The following is a 14,126-nucleotide window of genomic DNA, read 5'->3' on the forward strand; positions in this document are numbered from 1 at the left end:
GGCAGCCATGTTGGTAAAGGGCGCCAGGAAAATGTGGGAACGGGTCGAGAGCTGTAGTCCATTCCAACACTCTTATTGGTCCTGGAGCGAGATTGGGCGGGACGTGAGCGATTTAGCTCACTCTTATTGGAGACAGCAGGGGGAGTGTTGGGGAATTCCCCGCAGGGCGGAAGCTCCGGAGGTCCGGGCAGAGCCCAGCGGCAGGCTGGCTGGCGGGTGGCTTCTGGGGTCCCAGAGACAGAGGGGGCCATGGCCGGGGTCGCTTGCTTGGGCAAGGCCGCAGATGCGGACGAGTGGTGCGACAGCGGCCTAGGCTCGTTGGGTCCGGACGCAGCGGCCCCTGGAGGACCGGGGCTGGGCGCAGAGCTGGGCCCGGGGCTTTCGTGGGTGCCCCTCGTCTTCGGCTACGTCACTGAGGATGGGGACACGTGAGTGAACCTTAGATTCCCAAACCGGCCCCAAGGATCCGACCTCTGATAAGATCAGCTTTACCTGATTCCCCAGTGGTCTGATCCGGCTTCCAAACCTTTACCCCTAAATCTGACCTCTGATCCTTGACTTCCTGACCTCTAACCCCCAAATTCTAACCTTTAATAAATGAACCTCCTATCCAACTTTGATCTTAACCCAATAATTTCTTTTTGTAAATTTTTTTAAAACCCAATAATTTCCGACTCTCCTTTCTTGAACTCTTGATTCCCGGTTCCCGGAATCCAATCCCTAACGCACTGATCCCAAAATCCAGTTTGACCTGATTTGGTCCTGAGACCTTTATTAGAACTCTGACTCAGCTCCTCCTGACCTCTAACCTCCAAACATGGTCTTTGATTCTTAATTCATGACTTATGAGACTAGACTTTGATTTCTGATGTTATACTTGGTCCCTGACTCTAAGATCCTGCCTTCTGAGCACTAATTTTCAAGTCTTTCATTCAGAGAGAGAATGTAAGCTCCATGAGAGCAGGGATTCATCCTTTCAACAAATAGTTATTGAACACAACCATGTGCCAAAGCCCTGGTGGTTAAGAGCTCGGCTGCTAACCAAAAAAAGGTCAGCAGTTTGAATCCACCGGGTGCTCCTTGGAAACCCTATGGGGCAGCTTTACTCTGTCCTGTAGGGTTGTTATGAGTCAGACTCGATGGCGGCGTGTTTGGTTTTTTTGGAGGGGGAGGTATCGTGCTAGGCCCTGTTTTGATGCTGGTGTTAAGATAATGAGGAAAACAGACAAAAACTTATGTCCTTATGGAGCATACATTCTGGAGAGAGGAGGGAGGCGAGGCAGAAAGTCAGGCAGAAAGAAAGACAGGAAGGAAGGAAATAAATCCATAGCCCAGAATATGGTCTGTCTTGGTAAATGCTGTGTGTGCACTTGAGAAGAATGTGCATTATGCTATTGTTGAAAGGAGTGTTTTCTAAAGGTCATTTAGGTCAACTTGGTGTATAGTGTTGTTCTAATGTACTATATCTTTGCTGCTTTTCTGTCATTTATTGAGAGAAGTATAGTGAAATGTCCAACTGTAATTGGGGATTTGTCTGTTTTTCCTTGTAATTCTATCGGTTTTTGCTTTGTGTATTTTGAAGTTCTGATATTAAGGGCTCTACTCATATTAAAATACTCCAGCTTTCTTGTGACTAGTGTTAGAATGGTATATCTTCTTCCATCCTTTTATTTTTAATCTATATGTGTCTTTATATTTAAAGGGCATTTCTTGTAAACAGCATATAGTTGGGTTTTGCTTTTTTATTCAGTCTGACAATCTCTGCCTTTTAAATGGAGGTGTTTAGACTATTTACGTTTAGTGTAATTATTGATATGGTTACATTTAAATTTATCATTTTGCTATTAGTTTTCTACTCGCCCCATCTGTGCTTTGTTTCCTTTTTCCTGCCTCCTTTTGGAATGACTGAGTATTTTTTTGTAATTTCACTTTATCTCCTTTGTTGGCTTATTAGCTATAACTCTTTGTTTTGTTACTTTAGTGGTTGATTTGAGGCAGGGGTTGCCATACTATGGCCTGTAGGCAAGATCTGGTCAGCTGTCTGTTTTTGTATGGTTATAAGGTAAGAAAGGGTTTTATACTTTTGAATGGTTAAAAAAAAAAAAAATTGAAAGAAGAGTAGTAGTTCATGACAAGTGAAAATTGTACGAAATTCAAATTTCAGTGCCCATAAATAAAGTTTTATTGGAACACAACCACCCTCGTTTGTTTACATATTGTCTATGGCTGCTTTTGCACCACAACAGCAGAGATGTGGCAGAGACCACATAGCCTGGAAAGCCTAAAATATTTGGCCCTTTACAGAGAAAATTTGCTGAAGCTTGTTTTAGGGCGTTTAGTATATAACTTTAAATTATGGTCTACTTTAAGTGATGTTATGTTACTTCACATGTAGTAAAAAAACCATTTATATAATCTGTACAAGTTGCATCTAGTCATTTCTGACTCATGGTGACCCTATGTGTGTCAGAGTAGAACTGTAATCCATAGGATTTTCAATGGCTGATTTCTTAGAAGTAGAGTTACCAGGCCTTTCTTCTGAGGTGCCTCTGGGTAGGCTCAAACCCCCAACCTTTCTGTTAGCAGCCGAGCTTGTTAACCATTTACCCCGCCAGGGATGTCATATGTTGTTGTTGTTAGTTGCTGTCTGGTCAGTTCTGACTCACGGTGACCCCATGTGTGCAGAATAGAACTACTCCATAGAATTTTAAAGGCTGTGACCTTTCAGAAGCAGATTGCCAGGCCTGTCTTCTGAGGTGCCTCTGGGTGGGTTCGAACTGCCAACATTTCAGCTGGTAGTTGCGCACTTAACTGTTTGTGCCATCCAGGGACCTAAACAAAACAAATGAAACCAAATCAGTTGCTGTCAAGTTGATTCCGACTCATAGCAACCCTATAGGACAGAGTAGAACTGCCCCATAGAGTTTCCAAGGAGCCCCTGATGGATTTGAACTGCCGACCTTTTGGTTAGCAGCCGTAGCTCTTAACCACTATGCCATCAGGGTTTCCCAGTGACCTAGGGACTCCATATAAAATATACATTAGTATATTTCCATTTGTTCCTCCTGTCCTTCATGCTATTGTTGTTATACGTTTTACTTATACATATGCTGTAAACTCCACAAAAATTCTTATGTGTTTGTAGTTACTATTTTTGGTGTTTCTCATTCATTTGTTTAGATCTGTATTTCATTTGATATCATTTTCCTTTTGCCTGAAGGACTTCTTTTTTTTTTTTCTTTATTGTGCTTTAGGTGAAAATTTATATCTCAACTTAATCTCTCATACAAAAATTTATACACATACTGTTATGTGACACCAGTGGCAATCCCTTTAATATGACAGCACACTCCTCCTTTCCACCCTGGGTTTCCCATGTCCATCCAACCACCTCCTGTCCCTTTCTGCCTTCTCATCCTGCCTCCAGACAGGAGTTGTCCATTTAGTCTCATGTATCTGGTTGAACTAAGAACCACACTCTTCATGAGTATTATGTTTTATCGTCCAGTCTAATCTTTGTCTGAAGAGTTGGCTTTGGCAATGATTTTAATTCTGGGTTAACAGAGGGTCCAGGGGCTATGTCTTTGGGGGTCCCTCCAGTCTCAGACCATTAAGTCTGGTCTTTTTACTAGAATTTGAGTTCTGCACCCCACTTTTCTCCAGCTTCATCAGGGACTCTGTGTTGCGTTCCCTGTCAGGGCGGTCATTGGTGGTAGCTGGGCACCATCTAGTTCTTCTGATCTCAGGCTGATGGAGTCTGGTTTATGTGGCCCTTTTGTCTCTTGGCCTAATATTTTCCTTTTGTGAAAGACTTAACATTTCTTGTAGTGTTGGTCTGCTGGCGATTAACTCTTTCAGCTTTTGTATGTCTGAAAACATCTTTGTTTTGCCTTCATTTTAAAAAGATATTTTCCCTGAGTGAAGAATTGTAGGTTGACAGTCTTTTTCTTTCAGTTCTTTAAAGATGTTTCTCCACCATCTTTTCTCTTGCATTATTTCCTATGTGAAATCTGCTGTCACCCTTTTCTTCCTCTGTATTTAAAGTGTTTTTTTTTTTTTCCGCTGACTTAACATTTTGTGTTTATTACTGGTTTTGAGCAGTTTGGTTATGATGGGTCTTGGTGTAGTTTTTTCATGTTTTTTGTGCTTGGAGTTCACTGAGTTTTTGGATCTGTGGGTTTATCATTTTCCTCAAATTTGGAAAAATTTTTTTCAAATATTTTTTTCTGCCCTCCCCTCTTTAGGTACTTCCATTACACATATATTAGGGCCACTTGAAATTTTCCCACAGCTCACTAATCCTCTTTTCATTTTTTTGGATTGTTTTTTCTCTGTGTTTCATTCTTGATAATTTATATTGCTGTGTTTTCAAATTCACCAATCTCTCTTCTCCAGTGTCTAATCTGTTCTTAATCCCATTCAGTACAAGTTTCATCTTTGATGCTGTAGTTTTCATCTCCAGGAGTTTGAGTCTTTTTCTTTTATCTTCCATGTCTCTACTGAAATTTTTGAACATATAAAATACAGTTATAATGACTTTTAATGTTTTTGTTTGCTACTTCTAACATCTGTGTTATTTTGGGGTCAGTTTCAATTGATTGACTATTGTCATTATGGGTAGTGTTTTCTTGCTTCTTTGCATGTCTGGTAATCTTTGATTAGATGCCAGACATTGTGAATTTTGCCTTGTTAGATGCTGGGTATTTTTGTATTCCTATAAATATTCTTGATTTTTGTTCTGGGATGCCATTAAGTTGCTTGGGAGCAGTTTGACCCTCTGAGGTTTTGCTTTTATGATTTGTGAAGTGGGTCAGGGCAGTGCTCAGTACAGGGCTAAAGTTATTCCCCACTACCAAGGCAAGACCTCAAGTATTCTGCCCAAATGCCCTGTGAATTGCGAGGTTTTCTCATCTGGCCAGTGTGAACAGGCACTATTCCTGGTCCTGTGAATGACAAGGACACTGATCTCTGAGCCATTTGGATGTCTTTTTTCCCCAGACTCAGGTAGTTTCCTTACTTGCATATGCTGATCAGTGCTCGCTCTGTGCAGCTCTCTCCTCTTGGGAACTCTGTCCTGCTAATTGTAGCGACCTTTGTCTTCCCAGACGCTCAGCTCCATCTTCTCAAGTCAGACAGTCTGCTGGGCTCTGCCTGGGTTCTCCCTCTTCAGTAAGCCGTGGCTTGGAAAACTCTCTCAAGTCAGTAGGCAGTGGCATTTGATCATAGGGCTCACCGTGTTTGTTTTCCATCTCTCAGGGATCACTGTCATTTATTGCATAATGTGCAGTCTTGAGAACTATTGTTTCATATATCTTGTCTCATATGTTTTGGTTGTTTCAGGTGGGAGGGAAATCTGGTCCCTATCTCTTCATCTTGGGTGGAAGCAGAAGTCCTGCTTTATGAGCACTGCTGAGTTAACTGTGGTCTCTGATCCTCCTAGATATCTCACAGCTGGTTCCAGAACTGTAGTCATAATGCTTACCACCCAGTAGGTGCTCCATGTTTGTTGAATGAAAGAATGCGGGAGTACTTGACCTCTGCCCTCTGACCCCTGCCTTTGCCCTCAGGGTACTGCACCTGGCGGTGATTCATCAGCACGAACCCTTCCTAGATTTCCTCCTGAGCTTCGCAGCCGGTACCGAGTACCTGGACCTGCAGAATGACCTGGGCCAGGTGAGCCACCAGGGGCCAGTGTAGGGCTGGGGGGCCAGGGTTCTCGGTGTGACCCCTAACCTTTGCCCTCTGTTTCTGCAGACAGCCCTGCACCTGGCGGCCATCCTGGGGGAGGCATCCACGGTGGAGAAGTTGTACGCGGCAGGCGCTGGGTTGCGCGTGGCAGAGCGTGCGGGCCACACGGCACTTCACCTGGCCTGCCGCGTCGGGGCACACGCCTGCGCACGTGTGCTGCTCCAGCCCCGCCCCCGGCGTCCCAGGGGAGCTCTTGACATCTACCATGCCCCAGGCCCTGACCACACCCCTGACACTGACTATGCCCCTGTTGCCTTATACCCCGATCCTGACTTGGAGAAGGAAGAGGAGGAGAGTGAGGAGGACTGGAAGCTACAGCTAGAAGCTGAAAACTACGAGGGTGAGGGTCCTCATGACTGGGAAGGACTCAGGCCCCCATTGGCCCAGGGAACCTGGCTCTGGACTCGGCTTCCCATACTCAAGACCCAGCCACTCAGGAAGTAAATCTAGGCTTCGGGGACCCCAGAGCATTGAGAACTGGACATGTGGGGCCCAGGACCCCCTCTGGAAGCCCCAGATAAGCAGGCACCCAGGCATGTCACCCACAGGCCCAGAGCTACCAGGATCCAGTTATTAGGACCCAGGCTCCCTACCTGCAAGGCACAACCCAGCCTGGATACCTACCTCCACCTACAAGCCCTAGCCCACCCAGGCCTGAGGAATTCAAAGCCCAACCTTCTATGAAACTCTGGCACCCGAGGTCCCCAGAGATAGGTATCAGAGTTTAGGGGCAGCCCCTCTCAGCCAGACCTCGTGGGGAAAAAGGGTTTGTCTACCTGGGGCCCTGGCATTTGAGTCTCAGGTCCTCCACCTGGAGGCCCAGCTACCTCTGACCAGGCCCCTCCACAAATGGACTGAAATCATCTGGGACCCAGTGTTTGGGCCCATCCTCTCCCCAAGGTCAGAGGCCCCTCAGCTCCTCAGCAGTCAGGAGTTTGGGACCCAGGTCCTTTGTGAAATAAGACCAGAGACTCAGGCCCAAGATCTAGACCTCAGGGACCATTTCTCAGTCCGCCCAAGACCAGGCCTCCACCCAAAGACCACAGTCCCTCTACTGATAGCGCCCAGACATCCTGCAGCTCAGGCATCGGGACCTGCCCGCAGGCCCCAGACCACCAGGAGATGTAGGCATCTGGGACCCAGCTGCCTCATTGGCGTACCCCAGAATTCTGGTGCCAGACCCCATGCCTGATCACCCCCAGGCCACATGGCCCTATTCCAGGATCATGGCATTTGGGACCCAGGCTCCTCACCCCCGTCACCTGACACGTGTCACTCTGTCCCCAGGCCACACCCCACTACATGTGGCCGTCATCCACAGAGACGCTGAGATGGTACAGCTGCTCCGGGAGGCCGGAGCTGACCTCAACAAACCGGTGAGCTGCCCTAGGGCAGGGTGTGGGAGACGGGGGCTTGCCCCCAGGGTGGGCCCACTGACCGCCCTTTCGCCGCCCCTCCCAGGAGCCCACGTGTGGCCGGAGCCCCTTGCACTTGGCTGTGGAGGCGCAAGCGGCGGATGTGCTGGAGCTTCTCCTGAGAGGGGGCGCGGACCCTGCCGCCCGCATGTATGGCGGCCGCACCCCACTGGGTAGTGCCACGCTGCGACCCAACCCCATCCTCGCCCGTCTCCTCCGAGCCCACGGAGCCCCTGAGGACGAGGATGACAAGCCTGGCCCCTGCGGGAGCAGCAGTGACAGTGACAGCGGAGATGAGGGTGTGAGTGAGGCAAACGGGCAGGTGGGAAGGGGCAAAAGAGAAAGCAGGCTGTGCGTGAGCCCAGCCCCGGCTGGTGTGACAAGAGAACTCACACGATGGTGCCCGGGATGCCGGGCAGCAGTCGGGGGAACGTGGGTGGTGGTGGTTGAAGCTGAAGGCCGTGGCAGAGGTGGGGGAAGGACCTTGGCTGTACCAGCTGGTGGGTGGCAGCATGGGGAGTGAGTTTGGGGAGGAAGAGCTGGAGAACTCAGGCTGCTGGAAGATGACCTTGAGCAGCAGTGACCTGAAAACTGGCAGTGGTGGGTAAGACCTTAGCCAGCGGGGAGGAGAGGTTTAGTTGGAGAACGCAGGCAGCAGAGATACTGCCTTGAGCAAGAGAAGACATTGAGCAGTGGAGGAGAGACCTCAGGTGGCAGAAGTTGTTGAAAAACGGGGCCAGCAGCAGGAACAGAACTCAAGTAGTGGTGGGGGAGCCCTGGTGGCACAGTGGTTAAGAGCGCGGCTGCTAACCAGAAGGTCGGCAGTTCGAATCCACCAGCCATTCCTTGGAAACCCTACGGGGCAGTTCTACTCTGTCCTCGAGGGTCGCTGGGAGTCGGAACTGACTTGGCAGCAGTGGGTTTATTTCGTCTGAGTAGTGGTAAGAGGATTCAGGCTTTGGAAGAAATGATCTTGAAAACAGTGGCTTGAGAACTAGGAGCAGGGGAACTCGGGCTTTAAGGAAAGACCCAATTTTTAGGGTGGGGGTGGAAGAACTTGGGCAGTGGGCAAGGTGGCAGCTGCCTGAGTCCCTCTGCCTGGCCCCCTTCTGTTCCCAGGATGAATATGATGACATTGTGGTCCACAGTGGCCGGAGCCGAGACCAGCTACCTCCCACCCCAGTCGCAAATCCTCTTCCTGATGACCCTGTCTAATTTGTTTAATTGTTAATATAATTTCAAATATAATAAAATCCCAGTTCTAACCACCAGAGGGGTCCCTTTATTCCTGTGTCCTTGCCCCTCCAAAGTCAAGTGCTACACAGCCATGGTGGTTTTCTCTGTGCTTTATTCACTCAGAGGGGTTGGAATGGATTAAATGGGTGTTGGGGGAGGGGTCCCTTTTCCTGAGTCGGGTCTAAGCCAGCCCCCCTACCCAGGTCAGCGTTGTCCCCTCAGGCCTGGTTCCAAGGTACACACTTTTGCTCACTCCAGCCAGGTTGGGGAGTGGAGTAGGGTGCCAGGTGAGGAGGCAGCTTTGGGGGTCAACAGTCCTAAGCCATAAGGATGTGTGGGAAGAAGGAGGACATGAGGTCGGGGGTCAGCCCTCCTTCCTGAGTTCTTCCCCTAGCATCTCTGTCGCCTTTTTCAGCTCATCCCTCATGTGCTTCAGCTGCTCCAACTCATGTTCCTGGTGGGATCAAGAATGGAATGGTCTGCACCCACCTTCAAAGGCAGGCCATCTCAGTGGTTGCTGGTGAATGTGGGTGGGCCATGTTAGTTCCTAAAGGGCAGCCAGCAGAGGTCACTCTAGCCATCATGGACCAGCAGTGACGGCCATATTGGCCAGAACCCTGCAAGAGTTATGTTGGTCAGTGGGACGCAGCAGTGCAGCCATGAGCAGTGGACACGGGATTAGCAAAGGTGCCCACCATGACTCATTTGTGTGTGATGGCTGTTTTGGCTACCAATCATGGTGACATCTTTTCACGTTCCAGCAAAAATGGTGTCCATCTATAGCCCAGTAAACGAGGCATGGCGACCACTGTTCATGGCGGCCAGCTTGCTCATTATGGACTACCAATGGTGGCTAACTCCGATGCTTGTGTGCCATCTTGATTACTGTAATCTCAGTGCTGCCATCTAGGCTAAGTAGAGGCCTCTCTTGGATATTGCTACCTCTGGTGTCAGTCTTGGAGCCCTGGTGGCGCAGTGGTTAAGAGCATAGCTGCTAACCAAAAGGTCAGCAGTTTGAATCCACCAGCCGTTCCTTGGAAACCCTATGGGGCAGTTCTACTCTTGTCTTACAGGGTCACTACAAGTCAGAATTGACTCGCCGGCAATGGGTTTGGTTTTTTGGGGGGCTAAGTTTTGGTTACTCCAATCTATTCATGATGGATCTTGCTGTTGATGGCCCAACACTGGTACCATTTGGGTGTAACTCCACTGACCATCTGGTCGACCCCACGCCCCCCTGCCTTGGTGCAATGACAGCTTGGCGCTGCCTTCCCTCCACTCACCTTCCTCTCTGCAGCCTCTTCCTTCTCCCCGGGCTCGGCTGCTGGGTGGGGGTGACGATGCAGCGAGTCCTCGTGCCTCTCCCCGCTGCCTCTCTCTGCCCCCTGCCACAGGCTGCGGCCCCCGCCTACTACCTGCACCCCCTTCTCCTCTGCCTTGAACTGGGCTGTCTCCTCATCACTGGCCTTCTCTGCCACCCGCTTCTGGGGGCCCCCTCCATTCTCCAGACGCTGCTTCCACATGTCCTCGAACGCCTCCATGGGCCCCCTCCTCTTCTCCTCCTCCTCCTCCTCCTCCTCGGCCTCCTGGTGGAGCAGGCTGTGGAGCTGCTCACGGACGGCCTGTTCCTGGACCTCAGACTTGTGGGTCCTCTCTGCTGCCTCCTCTTCTTCCTTACCCCTCACCTCCTGGCTCGACCTTGTCTTCCCAGCCTCCCACTTCTTGAAATCCCCACCCAGCAGACTTTTCTCGTCTGCGGATGCACAGCTGTAGGGCTCTGTCTGGCACCTCTCTGATGGAAAGAGAGAGAAACTCCCTGTGCATCAAATGGGGACACAGACCTAGAAGCGTTCCGGGATTTGCCTGCGGTCCCAGAGTTCCCGGAACTGGGAGAGGGGTCAGGGGCTGGGGGGCGTTCTCTGCCCCCACCCTGTACCTTTGCAGGGAGCCCGAGGATGGGAATGCCAGGCAGGAACCGGCTAGCCCGTATGGAGCAGGTCTGGGAATGAGAAGGGGACACCCTCCCCACAGGCAGCCCTCAGAGGCCATGTGGCTAGGGGAGCAGAGCTGGGCAGAGCCGTGAGTGGGCAGGGGCTCCGGAAAGGGCCTGGGGCTCCTTACCTCTGTGGAGGAGAGCAATGCAGGGTCCTCTCTGGGGCTGGCCCAGCGTCAGCACCTCTGTGACCACCTCTGCCAGACAGCGGGTCAGCTGGGGGCAGGGGGGAGGGGTCAGAGAGGGGATGAGGCCAGGGGAGATGGGGATGGGATGAGAGCAGTTGGAGGGTTAGATGGGAGATGAGGGTCACAGACGAGGCTGCGCAGGGAGGGGTGGGGCTCCAGGTGAACTTGGGCGGGGCAAAGGGGTCCATCCAGTCCTCACCTCCTTGGAGGGTCTGGGCGCCAGGGGAGCTGCGGTAGCTGCAGAGGAAGGAGGAGAGGGTGCTGGGTTTGGGCACCCTGCGCTGTCCCCGGTGCTGGTCCCAGCTCAGTGGGCATCTGGGCACCCACACGTCGCCTCCCCAGCCCACCTCCAGGTATACCGCCCCACCTCGAGGTCAGCCTCGTGCGGCCTCTAGTCCCCCACCCGCGCCCTGGGCCCGCCCGTCCCCGTGCCCGGTCACCCGAGTCACGCCGAGACCCCTCACGGTTTCGGGCACTCACCTGCCCCCGCCAGCAGCGCCAGCAGCGGGGGCAGCAGTAACACGGAGGCGGGCCCGCGGCGCTGCATGGTGGGCGTCCGTGCTGGGGTCCTCGGCACTGTGCCCGCCGGGCGGCCGCTCCTTATAACCTGCACCTGTGGCCCCGCAGGGCAGGAAGTGACATCACCGCCGCCCCCAGGGCGACAGCTGCGGTGCGGCCCACCGGCTTGAGACCCTCAATTATTCATGGGGGCCCACGCCGTGCACCCGCTGCCCCTCGAGGCTTCCGGCACATGAGCGCCAGCTGGAGGGTGGAGGCTTCTCTTCCCGGAGAAACGGGCTGATGAGCTCCCCAGCTGCATTTGAAGGCTGACTGGCTTCCACTCTAGCCCCAGCCACTTACAAGACGACCTCAGGCAACACCTCCCCTTCCAGGCCTAGATTTTCCCATCTGGAAAGTGGGCTTCACAGATCCGCTTCCTCAGAGGTTGACTCCTGGCCTGAGTCCCAGCTCCCCCATACCAGCTGTGCAACGCTGGGACAGTTGCTTAACCTGTTACTGTCAGCTGCTGTCAGGTGGCCCCTGACTCATGTTGACCCCAAGTCAGTGGAACATAATGCTGTGTGGTCCCGTGCAATTCCTGTGATCAGTTGTGGACTGGACCATTGTGATCCATGGGGTTTTCACTGGCTGATTTTAGGAAGTAGATCACCAGGCCTTTCCTCCTAGTCCATCTTGGTCTGGAAGCTCCGCTGAAACCTGTTCAGCATCACAGCAACACACACGCAAGCCTCCACTGAGGGACAGATGGTGGCTGTGCATGATTTGCACTGAGAATCGAACCCGGGTCTGTGCGCAGAAGTCAAGAATTCTACCACGGAACCGTCGTGCCACCTCTTATTGTTAAAATACCAGTTATGTATTTTGATATCTATAACAAAACAGACGCCATCTCAACCGTTTCTCCCGTACAGTTCGGTGACAACCACAGATGCCTCTTGGCCTCTGTAGGATGTTTCCTCGTCTGTAAGAGAGGGCCGCTGGCAACCTACTCCACAGCTCGCTGGTGAGGTCTGTACAGCACTGAGGACAGTGCCTGACATTGGGAACGGCAGCGTTCCCAGCATGTTCTTCATTCCAGCAATTTTTATTGAGCACCTACTGTATGCCAGGCCCCGCTCTTGGACCCCTGGGGCTAGAGCCGAGAATGAACTGGTAAACACCTCTTCTCTCTTGGAGCTGACTTTTGAGGAGGGGGAGACGGATAAGACTCAGATACACGACAGGAAGTGGGAAATGGCTGTGGTGCGTCCAGTAGAGTGCAGACGTGGGTGCCGAGCAATGGGGCCCGGGGCGGTCCGGAAGTCTTCTCCCAGGACGTGGTATTTGGCCTAAGGCCTGATGGATAATATGGAGCCAATCAGACAGGATCTGGGGAAGTGTGGTCCAGGTAGGAAGACTAGCGTATGCAAACGCCCAAGTCAAGAAGGAATTTGGAGCAGTAGAGCCACAAGGCAGGTTGGGGCTGGCCAGAGCAAGACAGAAGAGATGGGTGGAGCAGGAAGGCAGGGGGTAGACGTGTGAGGCCATGATGACAGCTCTGCGCTTTCCCCAGTGAGATGGAACCACGGGAGGCCTCTGAGTGGAGAAGGGACGGGATGGGACTCAGGCGCTCACAGGGCCCTCTGGCTACGTGCGGGAGCAGGGAGATGGTGAGGAGGCTGCTGGGAGGATCCAGATGGGAGAAAACAGTGCACAGGACTGGGCTGGGGGCCGTGGAGGAAAGAGGTGGGCACATTCTGGATGTATTTTGAAGGTGGAGCTCCCAGGACTTGCTGAGGGACTGGACATGGGTGTGAGAGAAGGGAGGCGTAGTGGAGTACTTGGAGGGTTGTGGCCTGAGCAACTGGGAAGGTGGCTCCTGTTACTGAGATGGGACACCAAGAAGAAGAGCAAGTCTTGGTGAAAACATCAGAAGAGCCGTCTGATATCCGTCTCACTGAGTCTGTGATGCCTACTGGACCCCTCCGTGGAGCTGAGGAAGGGGCAGCTGGATGAGGAGCTGGGGGCTGAGGGGGGAGTGGAAGCCGGGGTCAGAGCAAAGGAGCCCTTGGAAGGTGACTGCCCTGGCTTGTCCCAGGGGAAGGAGGACTCGGCATTCTCACTGGTGGCCCCTGAACAACCCTCCATGTCCTCTGAGGGTTGCTGGACACCTCTAGGCATGGTCCTTGCAGCCATAGTCCCCTTTGATGACTTAGCACCTCTGAGCAATCGCCCAGCACCTCCCGGAAGGTTGGGCAGGGGCATCAGATCCACAAAGCTCTCTGTCCTGACCATTTATTGGGGACTTTCTGCTCAGCACTGCTGAGGCCAGAAGAAGGGAAGAAGGAAGGAGGGAGAGAGGGAGGCCTCCTTCCCCCATCCCCAGACAACCCATTCCCAGTGCAGGCCGGGGCCCCATGACCACAGGGTCATTGCCGGGCTCCGAGGCCAAGGTTAGGGCATCAGGAGGTGGAGCCTGGAGTCCAGGGGCCCCGGCATGGAGCTGATGTGAGGAACAAAGATGTCGGGATGGATCCCAGGTGTTCAGGGTGCTCTAGCTCCATGAGACAGCGACAGCCCCACGGGCAGATGCGGACAGCTTCTCAGCTCAAGGCAGGCTGGTCTAGGAGCTGGGCGTCCGGGGCTGGTTGGGACCGATGTACCGGAGAGGCACGTGGGCAGGGGCCGTGATCCGATCGGTGCTGAGGTAGGGCTGGAGGGCGGGGGGTACAAGGACCGAGCCATCCTGAGGACAGAGCAGGCCTTAGAGTACTGCCCCTGCCCCGGCCCCCCACCCGCCTCTCGGTTGGGGTCCTTCCCCCACCTCACCTTTTGCTGATAGCTCTCCAGGAGGGCAATGAGGAGACGGGGGACAGCACAGGCTGTGGCATTCACCTGGGAGAGAGGCACACTCAGGGCTGGGCTCCGGAGGGGGCTCAGGAAGGGGCTCAGGGCTGGGCTCAGGAGCGGGTTCAGGAAGGGGCTTAGGGCTGGGCTCAGGAGGGGGCTCAGGGCTGGGCTCAGGAGGGGGCTCAGGAAGGGGCT

At 52.8% G+C, this 14,126-nt stretch overlaps 3 protein-coding genes across 3 annotated transcripts in view; 1 reads left to right on the forward strand and 2 right to left on the reverse strand.

Moving 5' to 3' along the window:
• The first annotated feature begins 208 nt into the window (after positions 1-208).
• Positions 209-8,427, forward strand: NFKBIB (NFKB inhibitor beta). The gene is made up of 6 exons (XM_004388147.2): positions 209-428; positions 5,568-5,673; positions 5,755-6,088; positions 7,036-7,124; positions 7,210-7,464; positions 8,283-8,427. Exons 1-6 carry the CDS (start codon positions 250-252, stop codon positions 8,376-8,378), a joined length of 1,059 nt encoding a protein of 352 aa, XP_004388204.1. The 5' UTR covers positions 209-249; the 3' UTR covers positions 8,379-8,427.
• A 336-nt stretch (positions 8,428-8,763) lies between these two features.
• Positions 8,764-11,127, reverse strand: CCER2 (coiled-coil glutamate rich protein 2). The gene is made up of 5 exons (XM_004388148.1): positions 11,061-11,127; positions 10,780-10,817; positions 10,521-10,608; positions 9,683-10,191; positions 8,764-8,853 (listed from the first exon to the last, which is right to left on the reverse strand). The coding sequence occupies exons 1-5, from the start codon at positions 11,125-11,127 to the stop codon at positions 8,764-8,766; spliced, it is 792 nt and encodes a 263-aa protein (XP_004388205.1).
• A 2,244-nt stretch (positions 11,128-13,371) lies between these two features.
• Positions 13,372-14,126, reverse strand: part of SARS2 (seryl-tRNA synthetase 2, mitochondrial) — a 12,303-nt gene continuing 11,548 nt past the window's right edge. Inside the window, exons 15-16 of the mRNA XM_004388211.2 lie at positions 13,911-13,976; positions 13,372-13,827 (exon numbers count right to left, since the gene is read on the reverse strand). Of these exons, the coding sequence (XP_004388268.1) occupies positions 13,705-13,827; positions 13,911-13,976 (189 nt within the window). The 3' untranslated portion in view covers positions 13,372-13,704. The remainder of the gene's footprint in view (positions 13,828-13,910; positions 13,977-14,126) is intronic.

This window comes from Trichechus manatus, unplaced genomic scaffold, assembly GCF_000243295.1.
Source record: "Trichechus manatus latirostris isolate Lorelei unplaced genomic scaffold, TriManLat1.0 scaffold00207, whole genome shotgun sequence".
Lineage (NCBI taxonomy): Eukaryota > Metazoa > Chordata > Mammalia > Sirenia > Trichechidae > Trichechus > Trichechus manatus.

Bases quoted from the DNA above. Each gene is read 5' to 3' on its own strand.
- NFKBIB (XM_004388147.2), top strand. From the start codon at position 250: ATGGCCGGGGTCGCTTGCTTGGGCAAGGCCGCAGATGCGGACGAGTGG. The intron at 5,674-5,754 runs GTGAGCCACCAG...CTGTTTCTGCAG, and splicing joins TGCAGAATGACCTGGGCCAG to ACAGCCCTGCACCTGGCGGC. The intron at 6,089-7,035 runs GTGAGGGTCCTC...CTCTGTCCCCAG, and splicing joins AGAAGCTGAAAACTACGAGG to GCCACACCCCACTACATGTG.
- CCER2 (XM_004388148.1), bottom strand. From the start codon at position 11,127: ATGCAGCGCCGCGGGCCCGCCTCCGTGTTACTGCTGCCCCCGCTGCTG. The intron at 10,818-11,060 runs GTGAGTGCCCGA...CTTCCTCTGCAG, and splicing joins GGCGCTGCTGGCGGGGGCAG to CTACCGCAGCTCCCCTGGCG. The intron at 10,609-10,779 runs GTGAGGACTGGA...CCCTGCCCCCAG, and splicing joins CGCCCAGACCCTCCAAGGAG to CTGACCCGCTGTCTGGCAGA.